Source organism: Oncorhynchus keta, chromosome 34, assembly GCF_023373465.1.
Source record: "Oncorhynchus keta strain PuntledgeMale-10-30-2019 chromosome 34, Oket_V2, whole genome shotgun sequence".
Classification (NCBI taxonomy): domain Eukaryota; kingdom Metazoa; phylum Chordata; class Actinopteri; order Salmoniformes; family Salmonidae; genus Oncorhynchus; species Oncorhynchus keta.
Genome location: NC_068454.1, coordinates 51301899 through 51327527, shown reverse-complemented (window position 1 = coordinate 51327527; position 25629 = coordinate 51301899). Strand labels below are relative to the sequence as shown.

The 25629-nt window shown below is 45.1% G+C and overlaps 1 protein-coding gene across 9 annotated transcripts in view; it reads left to right on the top strand.

Annotated features, from left to right (window-relative positions):
- The window catches only part of ptprub (protein tyrosine phosphatase receptor type Ub), a 342049-nt gene that overhangs the window by 197068 nt on the left and 119352 nt on the right, over positions 1–25629 (top strand). For all 9 annotated transcript variants that reach the window (XM_052494008.1, XM_052494003.1, XM_052494010.1 and 6 more), the window contains exons 10-12: positions 861–1062; positions 7061–7163; positions 7338–7611. In XM_052494008.1, the coding sequence (XP_052349968.1) occupies positions 861–1062; positions 7061–7163; positions 7338–7611 (579 nt within the window). The remainder of the gene's footprint in view (positions 1–860; positions 1063–7060; positions 7164–7337; positions 7612–25629) is intronic.

Below are 25629 nucleotides of genomic sequence, written 5' to 3'. Positions count from 1 at the left end.
TTGTACAGTCATTGGCTGTCTTCACAGCTACCACGCCCACATGGGTTATTGTAGTGCTTTTAAAATAATCTGCATCATCAATAGTTTGGTCAAGTCAGTGGGAAGTAAGGCGTCTGTGTTATTTAACATTCCCAGTTTTTACATTACTCTCTGATGCCACATGGGTGGAATCCCAAAAGGCAGTTTGACTGGGTGGGAAAACAAGTTGCTTCCAACAACATCAATATTTCACACAGAACACATTTCCACATTAGCATGAATGTCCTTCAGGCCATTACGAATGGATTAGCAAGCCAAACAAAATCATTAGCATCTTGTTCTTGTGCAACCTGCAGGTTGTGAAATCTGTAAACACACAAAACAATAACGTTTTGATAATGATTCCAATTTCATGACAAAATAACAGCATTACACTGGACTGCATCACATATGCTGCTGTTACTGTCACTTTATTTCTAGTTATATGTACATGTCTACCTCAATTACCTTGTACCCCTGCACGTCGACTTGGTACTGGTACCCCTTTTATATAGCCAAGTTATTGTTACTCATTGTGTATCTGTTATTACTTTTGTTATTACATGTTTTACTTTTCTATTATTTCTCTATTTTCTTACTCTCTGCATTGTACACACTTCTTGTTTACGAAGCAAGTAATGAATACAATTTGATTAGATTTTGATTTGCAATTTTTTTTACCAATCAGTACATTGACTTAGAGCAGCAGCACAATTTTAAAAGTCAGATGTGAATCCTCAGAGAAAGTCAATTGTACAAAAGTTAAAGGATAGTTGCTCCACAAGTAAATGGTCTCAGAAATAATTGCTGTATGAATCATTATTTTTTAAATCTGTCCACAGATCAGCTATCAGAGCATTGAGTCGTCTGACCCGGGCATCAACGTGCCAGGACCTAGGAGAACAGTGTCGAAGTTGAGGAACGAAACCTATCACATGTTCTCCAACCTTCACCCTGGCACCACATATCTGATTTCTGTCCGCGCCCGCACAACCAAGGGCTTCGGGCAGACCGCCCTAACTGAGATCACCACCAACATTTCAGGTGAGTGTTGGTGTGTGTGTGTGCACACCTACAGGTGTGTGTGTTCATGCTTGAATATGTGTCTATACATTTGTATTTATTGAGGATCCCCATTAGCTGCTGCCTAGGCTCTTCCTGGGGTCAAGCAACATTAAGGCAGTTACAGTAGATTCGGGAAAGTATTCAGACCCCTTCCCATTTTCCACATTTTGCTACGTTTCAGCCTCATTCTAAAATGCATTTTTCCTTATCAATCTACACACAATAACCCATGATGACAAAGCAAAAACAGGTTTTTAAAAATGTTTGCAAACGTATTAAAAATAAAAAGAACAGACATACCTTACATCAGTGTGCAGATCTTATGCTATGAGACAAAAACATTTGCTCAGATGCATCCTCCTTCCACTGATCATTCTTGAGATGTTTCTACAACTTGATTGGAATCCACCTGTGGTAAATTCAATTGATTGCACATGATTTGGAAAGGCACACACCTGTCTATATAAGGTCCCACAGTGGACAGTGCATGTCAGAGCAAAAACCAAGCCATGAGGTCGAAGGAATTGTCCATAGAGCTCCGAGACAGGATTGTGTCAAGGCATAGATCTGGGGAAGGGTACCAAAACATTTCTGCAGCATTGAAGGTCCCCAAGAACACAGTGGCCTCCATCATTCTAAAATGGAAGAAATTTGGAACCACCCAGACTCTTCCTAGAGCTGGCCAGCCGGCCAAACTGAGCAATCGGGGGAGAAGGCCTTGGTCAGGGAGGTGACCAAGAACCCGATGGTTACTCTGATAGAGCTCCAGAGTTCCTCTGTGGAGATGGGAAAACCTTCCAAAAGGAAACCATCTCTTCAGCACTCCACCAATCAGGCCTTTATGGGTAGAGTGGCCAGACTGAAGGCACTCCTCAGTAAAAGGCACATGACAGCCCGCTTGGAGTTTGCCAAAGGGCACCTAAAGGATTCTCTGGTCAAATCAAATTGTATTGGTCACATACACATGGTTAGCAGATGTTAATGCGAGTGTAGCGAAATGCTTGTGCTTCTAGTTCCGCCAATGCAGTAAGTAATCTAACAAATTCACAACAACTATCTTATACACACAAATGTAAGGGATGAATAAATACATATAAATATATAGATGAGTGATGGCCGTGCTGCATAGGCAAGTTGTAGTAGATGGTAGAGAACAGTATATACATATGAGATGAGTAATGTAGGATATGTAAACATCATTAAAGTGGTGTTATTTAAGGTGACTAGTGATACCTTTATTAAGTCAATTTATTTAAGTGGGCAGAGATTTGAGTCTGTATGTTGACAGCAGCCTCTCTATGTTAGTGATGGCTGTTTAACAGTCTGATGGCCTTGAGATAGAAGCTGTCTCGGTCCCAGCTTTGATGCACCTGGACTGACCTCGCCTTCTGGATGACAGCGGAGTGAACAGGCAGTGGCTTGGGTGGTTGTTGTCCTTGATGATCTTGTTCGCCTTCCTGTGACATCGGGTGCTGTAGGTGTCCTGGAGGGCAGGTAGTTTGCCCCCAGTAATGCGTTGTGCAGACCGCACTAACAACTGAAGAGCCTTGTGGTTGAGGGCGGTGCGGTTGCCGTACCAGGCGGTGATACAGCCCGACAGGATGCTCTCGCTTGTTCATCTGTAAAAGTTTGTGAGGAACTAAAAACTTTCCACCTTCTCCACTACTGTCCCTTCAATGTGGATGGGGGGGTGCTCCCTCTGTTGTTTCCTGAGATCCACGATTACATTTTTTATTTACCTTTATTTAACTAGGCAAGTCAGTTAAGAACAAATTCTTATTTTCAATGACGGCCTAGGAACAGTGGTTTAACAACATGGCAGAACGACACCTTGTCAGCTCGGGGGTTTGAACTTGCAACCTTCCGGTTACTAGTCCACCGCTCTAACCACTAGGCTACCCTGCCGCTCTGTTGTTTGAAGCTATCCAGAACATATCCCAGTCCACGTGATCGAAGCAATCCTGAAGCGTGGAATCCGATTGGTCAAGCTTAGAGTTGGACAGACCTGAGCACGGGCGTTTCCTGTTTAAGTTTCTGTGCGGATCTGAAGATGTCGCCGACAGAGATTGTCGCCTCGCTTCAGGGCCTTAGGAAACTATGCCGTTATTTGTTTTTCTATGTATTATTTTATGTATTATTTCTTCCATTGTTAACCGAGGAAATCTCAAGTGTTATTACATTAAGCCGGGAAGAACTATTGGATATAAAAGCGATGACAACTTACCAACATCACGACCAGGAATACGTCTTTCATGAAGCGGATCCTTTGTTCAGACCTCCACCCTGGACATGGGATCTTATCCCAGAGGCCGACCCAAAACCACGCGGTCGCCACAGGAGAGCCAGATGGAGCGGCCTACGGGTCAGACTCGGAAGGCGAGCACACCATCCACTGCTCCCGAGCAAATTACTCGCCAAAGTCCAATCTCTATATAACAAGGTGGATGAAATTAGGGCACGAGTTGCCTTCCAGAGAGACATCAGAGATTTTAAAATTCTCTGTTTCACAGAAACATGGCTCATGTTGTCAGAGTCGGTACAGCCACTTAGTTTCTTCGTGCATCGCGCCGACAGAAACAAACATCTCTCTGGTAAGAAGACGGGCGGGGGTGTATGCCTTATGATTATTTAACGCCTCATGGTGTAATCATAACGACATACAGGAACTTAAGTCCTTTTGTTCACCTGACCTAGAATTCCTTACAATCAAATTCCGACCACATTATCCTTCAAGAGAATGCTTTTCGATTATAGTCACAGACCTGAAAGTAGCAGTGCAGCGACTCTCCCCATCCAATCTGACAGAGCTTGAGAGGATCTGCAGAGAAGAATGGGAGAAACTCCCCAAATACAGGTGTGCCAAGCTTAGAATAGCATCCTACTCAAGAAGACTCAAGGATGGAATTGCTGCCAAAGGATCTCCAACAAAGTACTGAGTAAAGGGTCTGAATATTTATGTACATTGTAACACTTGATTATTTTTTATTTATACATTTGCAAACTGAATATTTATATAAACTGAATAAACCTTGTTTTTGCTTTTTATTATGGGGTATTGTGTGCAGATTAATGAGAGGAAAAAACAATTGAATCCATTTCTGAATAAGGCTGTAATGTAACAAAATGTGGAAAAAGTCAAGGGGTCTGAATACTTTCCGAATGCACTGTATCTACGATACAAAATCTATGTGTACGTGTGTGTAGAGTGCGATTCCACGTGTGCCATGTCAACCTTTGCACCTAGCATGGATCAGTTGAACATCAATTGTCTGAAAGAGATAACAGGAGTTTGTAAATACACAATATGCAAAGGTATGTGGACATCCTTTCAAATTTGTGGGTTTAGCTATTTCAGCCACAACCTGTTGGTGACTGGTATATAATATTGAGCACAGAGCCATAGACAACCATTGGCAGTGGAATGGCCTTACTGAAGAACTCAGTGACTTTCAACGTGGCACCGTCATTGGATGCCAACTTTCCAACGAGTCAGTTCATCAAATGTCTTCCCTGCTAGAACTTCCCCCGTCAACTGTAAGTGCTGTTATTGTGAAGTGGAAATGTATGGGAGCAACAATGGCTCAACCGGGAAGTGGTAGGCCACAGAAGCTCACCGAATGGCATCGCCGAGAGCTGAAGCGTGAAGCGCGTAAAAATCATCTGTCCTTGGTTGCAACACTCACTACTGAGTTCAAAACTACCTCTGGAAGCAACATCAGCACAATAACTGTTCGTCAGGAGCTTTCCATGGTCGAGCAGCCGCACACGAGCCAAAGATCGCAATGCCAAGCATAGGCTGGAGTAGTGTAAAGCATGCTGCTATTGGGCACTGGAGCAGTGGGAACGCGTACTCTGGAGTGATCGAATCACACTTCACCATTTGTATTTGTATTTATTATGGATCCCCATTAGCTGCTTGCATTCCGACGGACGAATCAGGGCTTGGCAGATGCCAGGAGACCGCTACCTGCCCGAATGCATATTACCACCTGTAAAGTTTGGTGGAGGAGGAATAATGGTCTGTGGCTGTTTTTCATGGTTCTGTCTAGGCCCCTTAGTTCCAGTGAAGGGAAATTGTAACGCTACAGCATACTGTACAATGACATTCCAGACGATTCTGTGCATCCGTGCTTTCAACTTTGTGGCAACAGTTTGGGGAAGGCCCTTTCCTGTTTCAGCATGACAATGCCCCCGTGCACACCGTGAGGTCCATACAGAAATGGTTTGTCAAGATTGGTGTGGAAGAACTTTACTGGCCTGCATAGAGCCCTGACCTCAACCCCATCAAACACCTTTGGGAAGAATTGGAATGCCGACTGCCAGCCAGGCCTAATCACCCAACATCAGTATCCGACCTCACTGATGCGCATGGCTGAATGGAAGTCCCCGCAGAAATGTTCGAAAATCTAGTGGAAAGTTTTCCCAGAAGAGTGGAGGCTGTTCTACGACTAGCATCCTCTCAAAAGGAGTGGCACCCTTTCATCACACACAACAAAGAGCAGAGGGGACACAACGATTGTTATGTGTAAGGATAGATGCAGTGCTATCTTCATGGGACCATATAGCATCTCCCAGCTGAGCTGAGAGAGACAGACTGAGCTTATCACTGAAGAACGAAATCCATCCCTGGTGTTCTATTCACTTTTAATGACGTATGTTCCCCTGTGTAAAAAGGCAGGAATAAAAACACCTCAGAGGAAACCTCAATGCATCTCTCTCTCTCTCTCTCTCTCTCTCTCTCTCTCTCTCTCTCTCTCTCTCTCTCTCTCTCTCTCTCTCTCTCTCTCTCTCTCTCTCTCTCTCTCTCTCTCTCTCTCTCTCTCTCTCTCTCTCTCTCTCTCTCTCTCTCTCTCTCTCTCTCTCTCTGTGTGGGGGTGTATGAGTGTGTTTTCATGCAAAGGAGAGTACTGAGAGTTCTTTAATTATAGATGTACTGCTTAATCACTCCTTGGCGGCTGTACGTCAGACAGGGACCTGCTTGTACTAGGCCAGAGAGAGAGTCCAAAAGCCCTTATGTATCATCCTCCCCCTCAGAAGAGCAGAACATTCACATGTACTGAGCATCTCTCATTGCTACACTGACAACTAGCTTATAGCGCCTATAACGAACTCCACATAATGTACGTGCACCCCTACTAAGACAGCTACAGAGCCTGCCAGCTAGTCTACAGTCTTCCAGAGTGAACTACCACAGAACACACAATGAACTGTACACAAACCGCAAGCTAATTCTTACTTTATCTCCATTGAGCTTACCCCAACAAACCCTCGCAAGACCTACTCCCAACCGACCAACACCTTACTGACATCAAACACCTCAGACTCTTCGTAGCATGCGAGAGCTTTTATATTACATGTGAATAAAATAGGCACGCCTCACTTTAATTCAGCTAGTTGCTATTTTCCAAACCCAATTTTTTTATACCATAATTGTTGATTCCTCTGTAATAGTTAGCCTTTTCCCCCCTTCACTAATTGACTAGGGATATTATAGACACGCCGTGCAGAAGGAGGCATCTCCTGGGAGAAACGCAGCTCCGGCCAAATCCCTTTAAATGAGAAGCTCCTACTATTTGTCCTGCATTTCCATGACTTTTAATTGCACTCGGTATCCAAGACAACCAGAACATAGGGAAATTCGGGAGGGACATTTCTGTCGGAACGGGACTCACAAGGCCTTTTATGAGAGAATAGGGAAAGAGGCTGTATGTTCATTAGATAGGATGTGTGGTTGACACAGCTCAGCTGCTTTTAAAGGGGACTGATGAAGGATGTGTCTGCGTGCGTGCGTGTATGTCTGCGTGTGTGTCTGAGTGTGAGTTTGTGGTTTGAGAGTATGTGTTTGGTAAAAAGTGTGTGTAAGAGCATGTGTATAAGTATGTGTGTGTGCTTATGTATATTATCTTGTTAATTACAAGGTCAGTCTAATTGCAATATAATATAACTTTGTCTGTACTCCTGTGCTCTGTCTCCTCAGCTCCTATGTTTGACTATGGAGACATGCCGTCCCCTCTCAGTGAAACAGAGCGCACGATCACTGTGTTGCTTCGCCCCGCCCTGGGCAGGGGAGCACCCGTCAGGTGAGAACACAACAGACACACACAGATTTGATTTGATTTGATACATAAGATTTATAGACATTTGATGTCACATTTACAGCACATACATATTATTTGCCAAAGCCCCTATATGATCAAACTTAATGAGAAACATCTTACAATAATTTATACCTCTTTGTGCTCTGTGTCCCCCAGTACGTACCAGGTTGTGGTAGAGGAGGAGAGTGGCAGGAAGGTGAAGAGGGAACTGGGGGTTCAGGACTGTTACCCTCTGCCCATGTCCCATGGGGAGGCCCAAGCCAGAGGGACCCCTCACTACTACACGGCCGAGCTGCCTCCCAGCAGCCTGCTTGAAGCCAGCCCCTTCACAGTGGGGGACAACCACACCTACAATGGCTACTGGAACACCCCGCTGGACCCCCGTAAGAGCTACCTCGTCTACTTCCAGGCCATGAGCAACTTCAGAGGGGTGAGTACAGGGCTTGAAGAAGGCTGTGGCTGATTTCTAGATCAACCACTAGCCCCTAGGTGATCTGAGAGTATGGGTAGGTAAGCAAAAGGTCATTATCAATCAAATGTCACAATACAGTTTAGAGCGTTCAATTTGGCTGAGGGAGACCCCCTGCTTGTTTAAAAGCATTGACAACTAACCTGACGTTTTCAAAGGATTTTTAAATAATTTTTTATAACTATTTGGTTCTCTTGAAGAGCATAGTCAGAGCTATACATTTCCGATTATTTTACATTTAGCTCTATGATCAGAATAATACGACAAGTAACTCATGCTTTTCATGATCAGTAAACATCATGTACTATATTGAGATACGTGAGGGTAACCTATCCATTTGGCATATAGCTAGCTAGCTATGCAAACAGTGTGTCATTTAGCTTGCTTCATCAGAGATTAGGCTTTTGGAAAGAGTTTGGCATGGGCAAATCACTTGTCAGAAAATGTAATAGACACGACGTGGCTAATCTCATTGCGACGGCTCCCGGTGAGAGCAGTAGTCCAATGGAGTTATGTTAAAACACTTCAACACTTATTATTAGAATATAGCAGAACAAAAGAAATCGGGGAACAAACGCAACATTTTGGAAACACTATTGAAATCGAACCAAATGCCATACTATATGGGAAAATCAATGGAACACTTAAAGATATCTATAAAACGTTTTTCGCCTCATCATATGTATAGAGAATGCACAAATGGAAAACCCGGTGCCAAATGACAATTGAAAATGTCTTGATTCCCAGCTAAACAGTTTTTAAACAAATTAGAAAGGAGAAGAACCAACGAAACGAGGAGGGGTTGAACAAGTTACAAGTTATTGACTTTGACTTTGATTTTTGATTTTTTATTTTTTTTATATATGTACAGTATATATAATGTAAATGTGATGTAATTTCAATGTATGCTAAAAATCCAGTTTAAAAATAATAAAGATAATAATAATAAAGCCGACTAATATTATTTAAAATCAACCAAAAAAAAGTTACAAAACAGGAAATTATGCAAATAACTGATTGCATGTCATGAACGAGAAAAGAAGCAGATAAATATGGTTTTAAAGCTGATGTTGTTTAAAAAAATGCTGTCATCCCCACTACAGATGGCAAGCAAATCAAAGAATATTTGGATATTACCATCTAGTTTATCCCCTGAAAGTTAGTTTGTTAACTAGCCATATTGAAGTGATCTGTTATTAGCTAGCAAACCAATTTAACTTGGTCAATCAATCAATGTAGCCTATCATGGCTGTCAGCAGCAATCATGATTAAACACTCTTAAAAACAATGTTGAAAAGGGGATCATGTTAGCTAACTTTGCTAGGTAGGCCTACGTTGGTTGGAGAAAAAAGAGGTGATGTTACAACTAAATAGTTAACATTTATTTAAAATTCCCTTGAAAATTGCATGCAGTTGTCAATGGTTTTAGAGGAGCTGGGGTCTCCTGGCCTCCCAGCAGGAAAATCGAACGCTCTGCACATTATTGAGACATTTTATTGAGACAACCGATATGATAATTGCTTCAGTTGCTAAATGACTGGGAGGAAATTGTACCCAATTGCTTATCAATCCTTTCAGATCCACAGGAGTGGGGGTAGGTAGGAGTAGGGGGCCATTTGTAATTCAATATGTAACGCTGAATTGGTGTTGGTTTATGAACATGTAGTATTTTTCTAACTTCCATTGTCCTCCAGTCCAGTACAGTGCCTTCGGAAAGTATTCACACCCCTTTTTCCACATGTTATTATGTTACAGCTTTAATCTAAAATTGATTAAATAAAGCAAAATCCTCTGCAATCTACACACATTACCCCATAATGACAAAGTGTAAACAGGTTTTTAGACATTTTTGGACATTTATTGAAAATACAAATATCTTATTTACATGGGAATTTAGGCCCTTTGCTATGAGACTCAAAATTGAGCTCAGGTACATCCTGTGTCCATTGATCATCCTTGAGATGTTTCTACAACTTGATTGGAGTCCACCTGTGGTAAAGTCAATTCATTGGACATGATTTGGAAAGGCATATACCTGTCTATATAAGGTCCCACGGTTGACAGTGCATGTCAGAGCAAAAACCAAGCCATGAGGTCGAATTAATTGTCCATAGAGCTCCGAGACAGGATTCTGTCGAGGCACAGATCTGGGAAAGGGTACCAAAACATTTCTGCAGCCTTTAAGGTCCCCCAGACCACAGTGGCCTCCATCATTCTTAAATGGAAGAAGTTTGGAACCACCAAGACTCTTCCTAGAGCTGACCGTCCGGCCAAACTGAGCAATCGGGGAAGAAGGGCCTTGGTCAGGGAGGTGACCAAGAACCCGATGGTCATTCTGACAGAGCTCCAGAGTTCCTCTGCAGAACTCCACCAATCAGGCCTTTATGGGTAGAGTGGCCAGACTCCTCAGTAAAGCCCACTTGGAGTTTTCCAAAATGACTCTCAGACCATAAGAAACTAGATTCTCTGGTCTGATTGAACTCTTTGGCCAGAATGCCAAGCGTCACATCTGGAGGAAACCTGGCACCATCCCTACGGTGAAGCATGGTGGTGGCAGCATCATGCTGTGGGGGTGTTTTTCAGAGGCTGGGACTGGGAGGCTAGTCAGGATCAAGGCAAAGATGGACAGAGCAAAGGAAAGAGAGATGCTTGATGCTTCACCTTCCAACAGAACAGCGACCCTAAGCACACAGCCAAGACAACGCAGGAGTGGCTTCGGGACTTGAACCTGATCGAAAATCTCTGGAGAGACCTGAAAATACCTGTGCAGCAATGCTCCCCATCCAACCTGACAGCGCTTGAGAGGATCTGCAGAGGAGAATGAGAGAAGCTCCCCAAATACATACCCAAGAAGACTCGAGGCTGTAATCGCTGCCAAAGTTCCTTTAACAAAGTACCGAGTAAGGGTCTAATACTGAGGGTCTAAATACTTACTGTATGTAAATGTGATTTTATTTTGCTTTATAAATTTGAAAAAAATTATAAAAACATATTTTTACTTTGTCATTATGGGGTATTGTGTGTAGATTGATGAGGGGGAAAAACGATTTAATACATTTAATACATTTGGAAAAAGTCAAGGTGTATGAATACTTTCCCGAAGGCACTGTATATCTCCCATAATCTATGCCAGGCTTGAAAGAGCAGGGGATATTACCTCCTTTTGGCTTGTACCCCATGTGAAAATATTTGTGGTGTGAAATGTGCTTGTTGGAAGGGAATGCCTGGATTGGCATAATCCATGTTTCTGAACGTGTCCAGTGCTTTGATTCGATGCACAGCATTCAAAGGGTGTCAAGGACAGGGAATTTCTTGTGCACATTACTTCCAGCTAGTAAATCTGTGATTAGCTGGTACTCTTCTCATTATCCCTCCTTCCATTCTATGTCCTTCCCTATCACTCTTTATCTTTTCATCCCTCTGCTACTGGTCTTACCCTCCTCATCCCTAGCCCTATCCTCCATTCCCTCCATTCTTCTCCTCTATCTCCTCAATTTTCCTCTCTTTTATTCCAAATCAGTGGAGACTCATTAAACCCTGTGACTAATAGGATCCTCAGTAGAGGAAGATCCTGATCCAGCAGGACTTTATTCCAGACCACCATCCTCTGTTCCTGTTCTCTCACTCCATTGCTCCTCTCCTACCCAAAGAAAGCTGCAGCAGTCCCAATCATACACCAAGGAAGCCCCATTATCAGTCCAAACTGCCATTACAGGATCACCCACTACCTGGCAGAGACAATTACTTAGGGATAATTGGACACAGGTGCAGATGATCAGAGATAGAAATGTTCCGTTTAAATATTCAGAGAGCGCGGCAAGGCTTTTCTTTGCAAATCTCTGGTTAGCATTGTATGGTAGGTTACCTTTGTTATTGTTATTGTTATTGTATTTTAGGTCGAAGTCTGACAAATGGGAGCATTCTAGTCTAGGGCCCATCAGCAAAGCAACTCACCCCTCTTTTCCTACAGCGGTGGCGGTGGTGGCTTTTTCTGGCCCAGTGGAGAAATGCTAGGGGCCGTGCAGCGTGAGCAGTTCACACAACTGGCTTAATAAGCAGCAGGATTAGACAGTGAAGCATCTGACTTTACCGGCGGATGGGATTAGGGCTTTGTTTTGGCTGGCAGTGAGCCAGACTCCAGCACTGGGAGCGGGCTGGACAATGGAGGCAAAGTGCACGATCACAAGGCCCAGCCCTAAGTCCGCAGGGGGCTCTGGCAGCCAAGGCCATTCTGGCAACAAGGGTATACAGTAGTTACAGGCGATCCCTATACCAGTTCCAGGGCTCTCCCCATGGGCACAGAGAATCCACACTCCCTTCATGCCCGATCACCTTCTTGGGCTTATATACCCTTCATACAGAGGAAAGGGGGTAGAGAGTTCATGTACAGTCGTGGCCATACATTTTGAGAATGACATTAATTTCCACAAAGTTTGCTTCTTCAGTGTTTTCAGATATTTTTGTCAGTTGTTACTATGGAATACTGAAGTATAATTACAAGCATTTCATAAGTGTCAAAGGGTTTTATTGACAATTACATGAAGTTGATGCAAAGAGTAAATATCTGCAATGTTGACCCTTCTTTTTCAAGACCTCTGCAATCTGCCCTGGCATGCTTTCAATTAACTTCTGGGCCACATCCTGACTGATAGCAGCCCATTCTTGCATAATCAATGCTTTGAGTTTGTCAGAATTTGTGTGGTTTTGTTTGTCCACCTGCGTCTTAAGGATTGACCACAAATTCTCAATAGGATTGAGGTCTGGGGAGTTTCTGTCACGCCCTGTCCTTAGTATTCTTTGTTTTCTTTACTATTTTGGTTAGGTCAGGGTGTGACGAGGGTGATGTGTGTTTTTGTCCTGTCTAGGGTTTTTGTATGTTTATGGGGTTGTTCTAGTCTAGGTGTTTTTATGTCTCTGGTTGCCTAGATTGGTTCTCAATCAGAGGCAGCTGTTTATCGTTGTCTCTGATTGGGGACCATATTTAGGTAGCCATATTCCTTGGGTATTTTGTGGGTTATTGTCTGTGTAGTTGCATGTCAGCACTAGTTGTTTATAGCGTCACGTTCGTTTTGTTGTTTTTGATTAGTTTGTTTCAGTGTTCTTCGTGTTTTTCATTAATAAAAGAAGAATGTATTCTAATCACGATGCGCCTTGGTCTCATCGTTACGACGAACGTGACAGAATAACCCACCAGAATAGGACCAAGCAGCGTGAAAAGGAGGAGCAGCGCATGATGGCGCAGACAGCATGGACATGGGACGAAATACTGGATGGTAAAGGATCCTGGACGTGGGAGGAGATACTGGCAGGAGAGGATCGCCTACCATGGAGGCATGTGGAGATGGCACGGGAGGAACGGCGACGATATGTGGGTACACGACTAGCACGGAAGCCCGAGAGGCAGCCCCAAGATTTTTTGGGGGGGAGGCACATGAGGAGATTGGCTGAGTCAGGTAGGAGGCCTCGTGCTTACCGTGGGGAGTGTGTTACTGGTCAGGCACCATGTTATGCGGTGGTGCGCACGGTGTCTCCATTGTGCTATTCTATCCCGGTGTGCTATTCTATCCCGGTGTGCTCTATTCCAGCTCCTCGTATTGGCCAGGCTAGAATGGGCATCCAGCCAGGAACGAGGGTGCAGGCTCAGCGCTCCTGGTCTCCAGTATACCTCCTTGGACCAGGATATCCTGTGCCGGCTCTGCGTATTGTGTCTCTGGTGAGTCTGCACAGGCCAGTGCGTCCTGTGCCAGTGCCCTGCACTCGCCCTGAGGTGTGTGTCACCAGCCCAGTACCACCAATGCCAACACCACACACCAGGCTTCCTGTGCGCCTCCAGAGCCCAGTACGTCCTGTTCCTCCTCCCCGCACTCGCCCTGAGGTGTGTGTCCCCAGCCCGGTACCACCATTGCCGGCACCACGCACCAGGCCTATAGTGCGCCTCGGCAGTCCAGTACGCCCTGTTCCTCCTCCCTGCACTTGCCATGAGGTGGGTGTCCCCAGCCCAGTACCACCAGTGCCGGCACCACGCACCAGGCCTACAGTGCGCCTCGCCAGTCCAGAGCTTCCGGTGACAGTACCCAGTCCAGGGCATCCGGCGACAGTACCCAGTCCAGAGCGTCCGGCAACAGTACCCAGTCCAGAGCGTTCGGCGACAGTTCACAGACCGGAACCTCCAACGACGGACCACGGACCGGAACCTCCAACGACGGACCACAGACTGGAACCTCCCACGACGGGCCACAGACCCGAACCTCCCACGATGGGCCGCAGACCGGTGTCTCCAGCGACGGTCCCCCGCCCGTGGTCTTCAGAGACTGTCCCCAGCCCGGGGTCGCCAGCGATGATCCGCAGTAATGAGCCTCCGGCAAGGATCCAAGGGTCAGTGCTACAAGGGCAGAGGGCTCAATGTAAAGAAGGCGGGCTGCGTCCAGAGCCAGAGCCACCACCAAAGGTAGATGCCCACCCACACCCTCCTGTATTTTTTACATTTATTTTATTTATTTATCCTTTATTTAACCAGGTAAGCAAGTTGAGCACAAGTTCTCATTTACAATTGCGACCTGGCCAAGATAAAGCAAGTCAGTTCGTCACATACAATAGCACAGAGTTACACATTAAGTAAAACAAACATACAGTCAATAATACAGTAAGTAGAAGTTTGCATCCTGCAGCTCCAACTCCAAAAAGTTCTGGGACACTGTGAAGTCCATGGAGAACAAGAGCACCTCCTCCCAGCTGCCCACTGCACTGAGGCTAGGTAACACTGTCACCACCGATAAATCCATGATTATCGAAAACTTCAATAAACATTTCTCAACGGCTGGCCATGCCTTCCGCCTGGCTACTCCAACCTCGGCCAACAGCTCCGCCCCCCGCAGCTCCTCGCCCAAGCCTCTCCAGGTTCTCCTTTACCCAAATCCAGATAGCAGATGTTCCGAAAGAGCTGCAAAACCTGGACCCGTACAAATCAGCTGGGCTTGACAATCTGGACCCTCTATTTCTGAAACTATCCGCCATCATTGTCGCAACCCCTATTACCAGCCTGTTCAACCTCTCTTTCATATCGTCTGAAATCCCCAAGGATTGGAAAGCTGCCGCAGTCATCCCCCTCTTCAAAGGGGGAGACACCCTGGACCCAAACTGTTACAGACCTATATCCATCCTGCCCTGCTTATCTAAGTCTTCGAAAGCCAAGTCAACAAACAGGTCACTGACCATCTCGAATCCCACCGTACCTTCTCCGCTGTGCAATCTGGTTTCCGAGCCGGTCATGGGTGCACCTCAGCCACACTCAAGGTACTAAACGATATCATAAATGCCATCGATAAAAGACAGTACTGTGCAGCCATCTTCATCGACCTTGCCAAGGCTTTCGACTCTGTCAATCACCATATTCTTATCGGCAGACTCAGTAGCCTCGGTTTTTCGGATGACTGCCTTGCATGGTTCACCAATTACTTTGCAGACAAGAGTTGCAGGTTCCGGTTCCGGTTGGAGCGAGCGGTCGCATTCGCACTTCGCTCTGCAGGTTGTATAACTTTTATAACTTTTTCATTACATTTCATTATAGTACAACGGTTGATTTGTCTAATCTTAGCAATTCTTCTTAGCTAGCTACAAAAAGCCGTCCTTGTATCAGAGATAATTGCATAATTATCGTATTTCGTCGCCCTAACGTAGCCTTCACTGCTATTCGCCCAGGAGCTAGCTAACGCACACAGATTAGCATCACTGTAGTGCTATTCACTCAACTGTACGACTTGATTAGTTCAGTGTTAACTAGCTACATAGCTGTCTTTGTTTCCAAGATAATTGTGTAGTTTAGTGTGTGTAGCCTTGGAGTGATTATCTTAATTCACTGAGGTTCGCTAGCCAGCTATTTGTCGTCCTTAACGTAGGAGACTCTGCTAGCTAGCCAACAGCTAACTGCTAACAGCTAGCCAACGTCTGCTGTTTTGAATTCAACAACCCGGTCAGGTGGTTTCACATTTTCGTTTCATTGCAGTGCAGCGGTTTGATTTGTTTGATCGTGGCTAGCTGCATAGCCGTCTTTGTTTCAAAGATAATTGTGTAGTCTAGACCGATTCCCTAGGTTAGCTAGCCAGCTATTGTCGTTCTTTTAACTCAACGTAACGTAAACAACACTGCTAGCTAGCCAGCTAGCCCCGAATAGCAGCACTGTAGAATTATTACACTCAACGGAACGACTTGATTAGTGTAGTGTCAACAACGCAGCTACTGCCAGCTAGCCTACTTTAGCAGTACTGTATCATTTTAATCATTTTAGTCAATAAGATTCTTGCTACGTAAGCTTAACTTTCTGAACATTCGAGACGTGTAGTCCGCTTGTCATTCCAATTTCCTTGCATTAGCGTAGCCTTTTCTGTAGCCTGTCAACTATGTGTCTGTCTATCCCTGTTCTCTCCTCTCTGCACAGACCATACAAACGCTCCACACCGCGTGCCGCGACCACCCTAACCTGGTGGTCCCAGCGCGTACGACCCACGTGGAGTTCCAGGTCTCTGGTAGCCTCTGGAACTGCCAATCTGCGGCCAACAAGGCAGAGTTCATCTCAGCCTATGCCTCCCTCCAGTCCCTTGACTTCTTGGCACTGACGGAAACATGGATCACCACAGATAACACTGCTACTCCTACTGCTCTCTCCTCGTCCGCCCACGTGTTCTCGCACACCCCGAGAGCTTCTGGTCAGCGGGGTGGTGGCACCGGGATCCTCATCTCTCCCAAGTGGTCTTTCTCTCTTTCTCCCCTTACCCATCTGTCTATTGCCTCCTTTGAATTCCATGCTGTCACAGTTACCAGCCCTTTCAAGCTTAACATCCTTATCATTTATCGCCCTCCAGGTTCCCTCGGAGAGTTCATCAATGAGCTTGATGCCTTGATAAGCTCCTTTCCTGAGGACGGCTCACCTCTCACAGTTCTGGGCGACTTTAACCTCCCCACGTCTACCTTTGACTCATTCCTCTCTGCCTCCTTCTTTCCACTCCTCTCCTCTTTTGACCTCACCCTCTCACCCTCCCCCTACTCACAAGGCAGGCAATACGCTTGACCTCATCTTTACTAGATGCTGTTCTTCCACTAACCTCATTGCAACTCCCCTCCAAGTCTCCGACCACTACCTTGTATCCTTTTCCCTCTCGCTCTCATCCAACACTTCCCACACTGCCCCTACTCGGATGGTATCGCGCCGTCCCAATCTTCGCTCTCTCCCCCGCTACTCTCTCCTCTTCCATCCTATCTTCTCTTCCCTCTGCTCAAACTTTCTCCAACCTATCTCCTGATTCTGCCTCCTCAACCCTCCTCTCCTCCCTTACTGCATCCTTTGACTCCCTATGTCCCCTATCCTCCAGGCCGGCTCGGTCCTCCCCTCCCGCTCCGTGGCTCGGCGACGACTCATTGCGAGCTCACAGAACAGGGCTCCGGGCAGCCGGCGGAAATGGAGGAAAACTCGCCTCCCTGCGGACCTGGCATCCTTTCACTCCCTCCTCTCTACATTTTCCTCCTCTGTCTCTGCTGCTAAAGCCACTTTCTACCATTCTAAATTCCAAGCATCTGCCTCTAACCCTAGGAAGCTCTTTGCCACCTTCTCCTCCCTCCTGAATCCTCCCCCTCCCTCCTCCCTCTCTGCAGATGACTTCGTCAACCATTTTGAAAAGAAGGTCGATGACATCCGATCCTCGTTTGCTAAGTCAAACGACACCGCTGGTTCTGCTCACACTGCCCTACCCTATGCTCTGACCTCTTTCCCCTCTCTCTCCAGATGAAATCTCGCGTCTTGTGACGGCCGGCCGCCCAACAACCTGCCCGCTTGACCCTATCCCCTCCTCTCTTCTCCAGACCATTTCCGGAGACCTTCTCCCTTACCTCACCTCGCTCATCAACTCATCCCTGACCGCTGGCTACGTCCCTCCCGTCTTCAAGAGAGCGAGAGTTGCACCCCTTCTGAAAAAACCTACACTCGATCCCTCCGATGTCAACAACTACAGACCAGTATCCCTTCTCTCTTTTCTCTCCAAAACTCTTGAGCGTGCCGTCCTTGGCCAGCTCTACCGCTATCTCTCTCAGAATGACCTTCTTGATCCAAATCAGTCAGGTTTCAAGACTAGTCATTCAACTGAGACTGCTCTTCTCTGTATCACGGAGGCGCTCCGCACTGCTAAAGCTAACTCTCTCTCCTCTGCTCTCATCCTTCTAGACCTATCGGCTGCCTTCGATACTGTGAACCATCAGATCCTCCTCTCCACCCTCTCCGAGTTGGGCATCTCCGGCGCGGCCCACGCTTGATTGCGTCCTACCTGACAGGTCGCTCCTACCAGGTGGCGTGGCGAGAATCTGTCTCCTCACCACGCGCTCTCACCACTGGTGTCCCCCAGGGCTCTGTTCTAGGCCCTCTCTTATTCTCGCTATACACCAAGTCACTTGGCTCTGTCATAACCTCACATGGTCTCTCCTATCATTGCTATGCAGACGACACACAATTAATCTTCTCCTTTCCCCCTTCTGATGACCAGGTGGCGAATCGCATCTCTGCATGTCTGGCAGACATATCAGTGTGGATGACGGATCACCACCTCAAGCTGAACCTCAGCAAGACGGAGCTCCTCTTCCTCCCGGGGAAGGACTGCCCGTTCCATGATCTCGCCATCACGGTTGACAACTCCATTGTGTCCTCCTCCCAGAGCGCTAAGAACCTTGGCGTGATCCTGGACAACACCCTGACGTTCTCAACTAACATCAAGGCGGTGTTCCGTTCCTGTAGGTTCATGCTCTACAACATCCGCAGAGTACGACCCTGCCTCACACAGGAAGCGGCGCAGGTCCTAATCCAGGCACTTGTCATCTCCCGTCTTGATTACTGCAACTCGCTGTTGGCTGGGCTCCCTGCCTGTGCCATTAAACCCCTACAACTCATCCAGAACGCCGCAGCCCGTCTGGTGTTCAACCTTCCCAAGTTCTCTCACGTCACCCCACTCCTCCGCTCTCTCCACTGGCTTCCAGTTGAAGCTCGCATCCGCTACAAGACCATGGTGCTCGCCACGGAGCTGTGAGGGGAACGGCACCTCAGTACCTCCAGGCTCTGATCAGGCCCTACACCCAAACAAGGGCACTGCGTTCATCCACCTCTGGCCTGCTCGCCTCCCTACCACTGAGGAAGTACAGTTCCCGCTCAGCCCAGTCAAAACTGTTCGCTGCTCTGGCCCCCAATGGTGGAACAAACTCCCTCACGACGCCAGGACAGCGGAGTCAATCACCACCTTCCGGAGACACCTGAAACCCCACCTCTTCAAGGAATACCTAGGATAGGGTAAGTAAGGGTAAGTAATCCTTCTCACCCCCCTTCTCCCCCAACAAGATTTAGATGCAAGTGGCTGTTCCACTGGTTGTCATAAGGTGTATGCACCAATTTGTAAGTCGCTCTGGATAAGAGCGTCTGCTAAATGACTTAAATGTAAAATGTAAAGAGTTCAGTGTGTCAAATCGGAGGGCATGCTGTGCGGTCCTCTGGCAGTCTCTATGGGGGTGCCACAGGGTTCAATTCTCGGGCCGACTCTTTTCTCTGTATATATCAATGATGTTGCTCTTGCTGCGGGCGATTCCCTGATCCACCTCTACGCAGACGACACCATTCTATATACTTTCGGCCCGTCATTGGACACTGTGCTATCTAACCTCCAAACGAGCTTCAATGCCATACAACACTCCTTCCGTGGCCTCCAACTGCTCTTAAACGCTAGTAAAACCAAATGCATGCTTTTCAACCGATCGCTGCCTGCACCCGCATGCCCGACTAGCATCACCACCCTGGATGGTTCCGACCTTGAATATGTGGAGGCCACATAAGTACCTAGGTGTCTGGCTAGACTGCAAACTCTCCTTCCAGACTCATATCAAACATCTCCAATCGAAAATCAAATCAAGAGTCTGCTTTCTATTCCGCAACAAAGCCTCCTTCACTCACGCCGCCAAGCTTACCCTAGTAAAACTGGCTATCCTACCGATCCTCGACTTCGGCGATGTCATCTACAAAATGGCTTCCAACACTCTACTCAGCAAACTGGATGCAGTCTATCACAGTGCCATCCGTTTTGTCACTAAAGCACCTTATACCACCCACCACTGCGACTTGTATGCTCTAGTCGGCTGGCCCTCGCTACATATTCGTCGCCAGACCCACTAGCTCCAGGTCATCTACAAGTCCATGCTAGGTAAAGCTCCGCCTTATCTCAGTTCACTGGTCACGATGGCAACACCCATCCGTAGCACGCGCTCCAGCAGGTGTATCTCAATGATCATCCCTAAAGCCAACACCTCATTTGGCCGCCTTTCGTTCCAGTACTCTGCTGCCTGTGACTGGAACGAACTGCAAAAATCGCTGAAGCTGGAGACTTTTATCTCCCTCACCAACTTCAAACATCAGCTATCTGAGCAGCTAACCGATCGCTGCAGCTGTACATAGTCTATTGGTAAATAGCCCACCCATTTTCACCTACCTAACCGGTCTCACGACGGTCTATTATCATTGCGTTTACTTGATAGCTACCTACACAAATAGCTAGCTAGAACAAAGTGTTAATAAGATAAATTCATTTAAAAAGATTAAAAGCAATACAAATAAGTTATCCAGTAGGCATCTACTGAGGGAGCTAAGAGCTAAGTTTTATTTATTTACTTTTCTGCTCTTTTGCACACCAATCATTTATCACTCCAGTGTTAATCTACAAAATTGTAATTATTCGCCTACCTCCTCATGCCTTTTGCACACATTGTATATAGACTCCCCTTTTTTTCTACTGTGTTATTGACTTGTTAATTGTTTACTCCATGTGTAACTCTGTGTTGTCTGCTCACACTGCTATGCTTTATCTTGGCCAGGTCGCAGTTGCAAATGAGAACTTGTTCTCAACTAGCCTACCTGGTTAAATAAAGGTGAAATAAAAAAATAAAAATAAAAATTAGCCTATCGGAAGCTTCTAAAGCCATTACATAATTTTCTGGAATTTTCCAAGCTGTTTAAAGGCACAGTCAACTTGGTGTTTGTAAACTTCTTACCCACTGGAAATGTGATACAGTGAATTATAAGGGAAATCATCTGTCTGTAAACAATTGTTGGAAAAAATACTTTTGTCGTGCACAAAGCAGATGTGCTAATCGACTTTCCAAAACTATAGTTTGTTCACAAGACATTTGTGGAGTGGTTGAAAAACTAGTTTTAATGACTCCAACCTAAGTGTATGTAAACTTCCGACTTCAACTGTAGCTCTGAGTAAAACTGCGCAAAGCATTTATTAATATCCTGCAGATCTGTTACTATTTACCCTTCTTTTCTTTTCTTTTGTGAGTAGCTCTTTATGCCCGTACATGCCTATGCCATCTTGCTAATAATTTATGTGGTGTCACCCAGTTCAAAATAACTTTGTTGCCTTCTCGCAAGTAAAGAGCCCACCCGTTTTAAAAAGATGGTATTGTATTCATATTTCAACTTTGTGATCTTCTCAAGGAACCGCATTCGAGGAATTTGTCCTAAAAACGTTTTCCTGTTCCCCTAACTCTCTGTCAATTTCTCTCGGCCTTGTATTGGCGCGTTTCATCCTCTCTGATGTATAATAAATAACGTAACCTCTGATTACAGCCTTTAGAGATTCCCAAAGGGTGGATTCATCAACATCACCCGTGCCGTTAGCTCCGAGGAAAATGGCAATATTCTCCTTCAAATACTGACAACAAGTCTCATATTTCAGCAAGTATGCGTCTAAGCGCCACGGTCGCCGACCTGTAGACATATTGTAGAGATTCAGCACCAATGTGAGAGGAGAGTGGTCTGTAATTAGAATAGGCTGATAGGGAAGCTGCTTAAATTAGTTTGGAGTCCAACAAAAAATAGTCAATTGTGGAATATGAACTGATGAAAATAAAGAATAATCCCTATCTGTTGGGTGCGACAGTCTCCAAATAATCGACAATGTTAAAGTTTGTCATCAATGTATTTAGACAGACACTGGCATTTGATTGTTGAAGTGACCTTGATAGCTGTTTATCTAAAAGAGATCTAACATACAGTTAAAGTCACCTCCAACAATAACACTTGAATCTGAGATATTTGGTATGGCCTAAAATACCCTTTGAAAAAATAATGGGTCATCAAAGTTGGGTCCATATAAATTGACCAAGGTTATTGGTTTTTGAATTCAGTGTACCAGCCACAATAATATAAGACCATTAGGATCTGAAATCGAGGATGATTAAACAAAATTAATGTTTTTTCTTATCAGGATTGCTATGCCTCTCGCTTTTCAATCAAAATTAGACTGGTATATCTGACCGATCCAGCCGACTCGTAGCTTGGCCTGAGCGGAGCGTTTAATATGAGTTTCTCGAAGAAGCTCTATGTCAGCGTCCAGTGATTTAAGATGGGAAAAAACCTTAGCTCGTTTCACGATTATGACCTAAGCCATTACACTTCCAGCTGACTACCTTTATTCCACCAGGTCTACTCTGTGCTCGGTCAATATGTGGCATTTCTTATTTTAGAGCAAATTGTTGCTGTCATACAAAACCCAAAAGAAGAACATCCCGCCGTGCGGGAGCTTGTCATGCCACCTGTATTAATTGTGAACATGAAACACATACGCCATACCCCCTCCCGAACCCATTACTGAGTCACTTCCCCAAACAAAGCACTCCTTGACTAACACACAAACCTTAGGGTGTCTAGATATACAGCTTGAACTAACTCCTCATCTATTGATTCTCCACACATAAACAAATATTAAATAACACTTAACTCTCACGTTAAGTGAGTGGCTCTAAAACATGATAGGCTAAACTATGCTATATAAGCCAAAATATCTCACCATCGTATAAGTCCCAATTTCTGATCTTCTGATTGAAAAGACATAGGCAGGAAATTCAAACGCATTCCTGGCCTGTATTTGGCCATTTAGCCGGTCGACACAGCCATTCTGTATCCTCAGCCAGGGAGCTTGCTTGACAAGAACAGATCGGCCTCGTTTTGGTTGTCAAACGTACGTGTTGATCCATTGATTGTCACCTGTTGGCCGCCCTGCATTTCTTGAGCCACTCATCATACTCTTTCCGTTGGTTCCTCACCTCCAAAGTAAGATCTGGGTTGAAAGACACCCTGCCTCAGTTGTATTTAAGGGGGAACTTTTGACTAGCCAGCTTGAGGATGAGATCCCTGGTCTGGGGATAGTGCAGCCGTGCGATGAATAGCCTTGGTGGTGTGCCCTTGGCTGGTTTCGTTGCCTGTAATCTGTGTGCACGGTCGATCAGGATGGCCATTTTGAAGTGTTCACTCCCCAGCAATGCCACTATCATCGCGAGACCAATTCAGCAGGTTTTCCTTTCTCAGTGTTCTCCTGGATCCCAAATATTCAGATGTTCTGGTGTCTTGAATGCGACTCGAGCATTTCCAATCGGGCTTCCAGGGTTTTGTTGTAATTTCTCTGTTTCACCCTGCCCTTACCTTCACAGTTTCAGTCAAAGTCCCAATACAGCCAACCTTGTGTCCACCTTCTTGCTTAGTGACTTTATAGCAGATTGTAGGTCACTTTGAGTAGGTTCTGTGGGGAACTCTTGGGAGCTAGCATCTTCAGCTAACTCCTCGTAGGTTCGGCGATGTTGAATTTGGTTCGTTGTCTATCTCCTTCAAATTATCTTGTTTCGGGCCCCCTTTTTTTGGTGCCATACTGCCAGACAATGTTTGAAGGTTGTTATACGTTGTGAGAGATTAAGATAAATATGAATTTATTTCAAAATTGAGAGGAGCTCTAACAAAGCATATGTACTCCATAGCACGCTTTCAACCACTCCACAAATTTGTTGATAACAAACTATAGTTTTGGCAAGTCGGTTAGGACATCTACTTTGTGCATGGCACAAGTCATTTTTCCAACAATTGTTTACAGACAGATTATTTCACTATTTCATTATTTCACGTAATTCACTGTATCACAATTCCAGTAGGTCAGAAGTTTACATACACTAAGTTGACTGTGCCTTTAAACAGCTTGGACAATTCCAGAAAATTATGTCATGGCTTTAGAAGCTTCTGATAGGCTAATTGACATAATTTGAGTCAATTGGAGGTGTATGGCATCATGAGGAATGAAAATTATGTGGATATATTGAAGCAACATCTCAAGACATCAGTCAGGAAGCTAAAGTTTGGTCGCAAATGGGTCTTCCAAATGGACAAAGACCCATACTTCCAATGTTGTGGCAAAATGGTTTAAGGACAACAAAGTCAATGTATTGGAGTGGTCGTCACAAAGTCCTGACCTCAATCCTATTGAAAATGTTTGGGCAGAACTGAAAAAGCGTGTGCGAGCAAGGAGGCCTACAAACATGACTCACCTACACGAGCTCTGTCAGGAGTAATGGGCCAAAATTCACCCAACTTATTGTGGGAAGCTTGTGGAAGGCTACCCGAAACGTTTGACCCAAGTTAAACAATTTAAAGTCAATGCTACCAAATACTAATTGAGTGAATGTAAACTTCTGACCCACTGGGAATGCGATGAAAGAAATAAAAACTGAAAGAAATAATTCTCTCTACTATTATTCTGACATTTCACATTCTTAAAATAAAGTGGTGATCCTAACTGACCTAAGACAGGGATTTTTACTAGGATTAAATGTCAGGAATTGTGAAAAACTGAGTTTAAATGTATTTGGCTAAGTTGTATGTACATTTCCGACTTCCAACTGTAGCTTTTCCGGCTCTGTATGGGAAGCTCTCCGTTGGCATGGCAGTTTGATAGTGTGTGCGCAATGCTACAGAAGACTTGTTTATTTTCAGCGTGCTTAGTTTGTAAAGTGTTTAACTCGATCATTGCTGTTTCCGCTCTAGGTCGTGGTTGTTATCTTTTGGGACTGCACTGGTTATTGATTGCATGGATTAGTAGCAACTCAGTTGCGAAGCTTTGACATACAAACCATCCGACGGACAGACAGTGCAACTGCAAGCCTGAAGTCAACAGCTAAGACCCCCCCTCTCTCTCTTCCTTCTATCGCTCCACTGCAGCCCTGCCAGACATATTTGGGTTGACATTTTATTAAAGGGAGGTGGCTTGTGAGTTTATTGTGTATTTTTATTTGAACTATATTGATGTGGTACTATTGACTATTTATTATTGCAAATCCTCTAATGTTGATGACTGGGTTCTTTCTCGTCAATGGTTTCTATGAAGTTGATGTTAAATTGCTCTGCCATTATTGAATGAGGTATTATTGGTTGGGTTACCTCTGTGCTGTGATGTTTGTTTTATATGGGGTGTCTTGTCTTTTCTCTCCACTGACTATCTGGCAAACCACCTACACTTTAGGCAGTCTATTCTGCTGATGTGTGTCTGTCTGGTAGTTGTACTCTATCTATACTACTCTTTTCCTTTCGGCAGGGTTAATACCTGCCTGGCGCCCGAGCAAAAACGTAATCTTTACCCCGCTCTAACAATACCGCTACACTGTATAATGTAAAGCCAAGACGAAGTCTATGGCAGGGCCACTCATGGGATATACATTGCCTTCGGAAAGTATTCAGATCCCTTGACTTTTTCCACATTTGGTTACGTTACAGCCTTCTTCTAAAATGGATTAGCAATCTAGACACAATACCCCATAATGACAAAATGAAAACAGTTTTTTAGAAATGTTTGCTATTATACTAAAATAAAAAAACAGATACCTTATTTACATGTGTTTTCAGACTTTTTGCTGTGAGACTCTAAATTGAACTCAGGTGCATCGTGTTTCCATGTATCATCCTTGAGATGTTTCTATAACTTGATTGGAGTCCACCTATGGTAAATTCAGTTGATTGGACATGATTTGGAAAGGCATACATCTGTCTATATAAGGTCCCACAGTTGACTGTGCATGTCAGAGCAAAAAAAAAACATGAGGTCGAAGGAATTGTCCGTAGAGGTCCGAGAATGGATTGTGTTG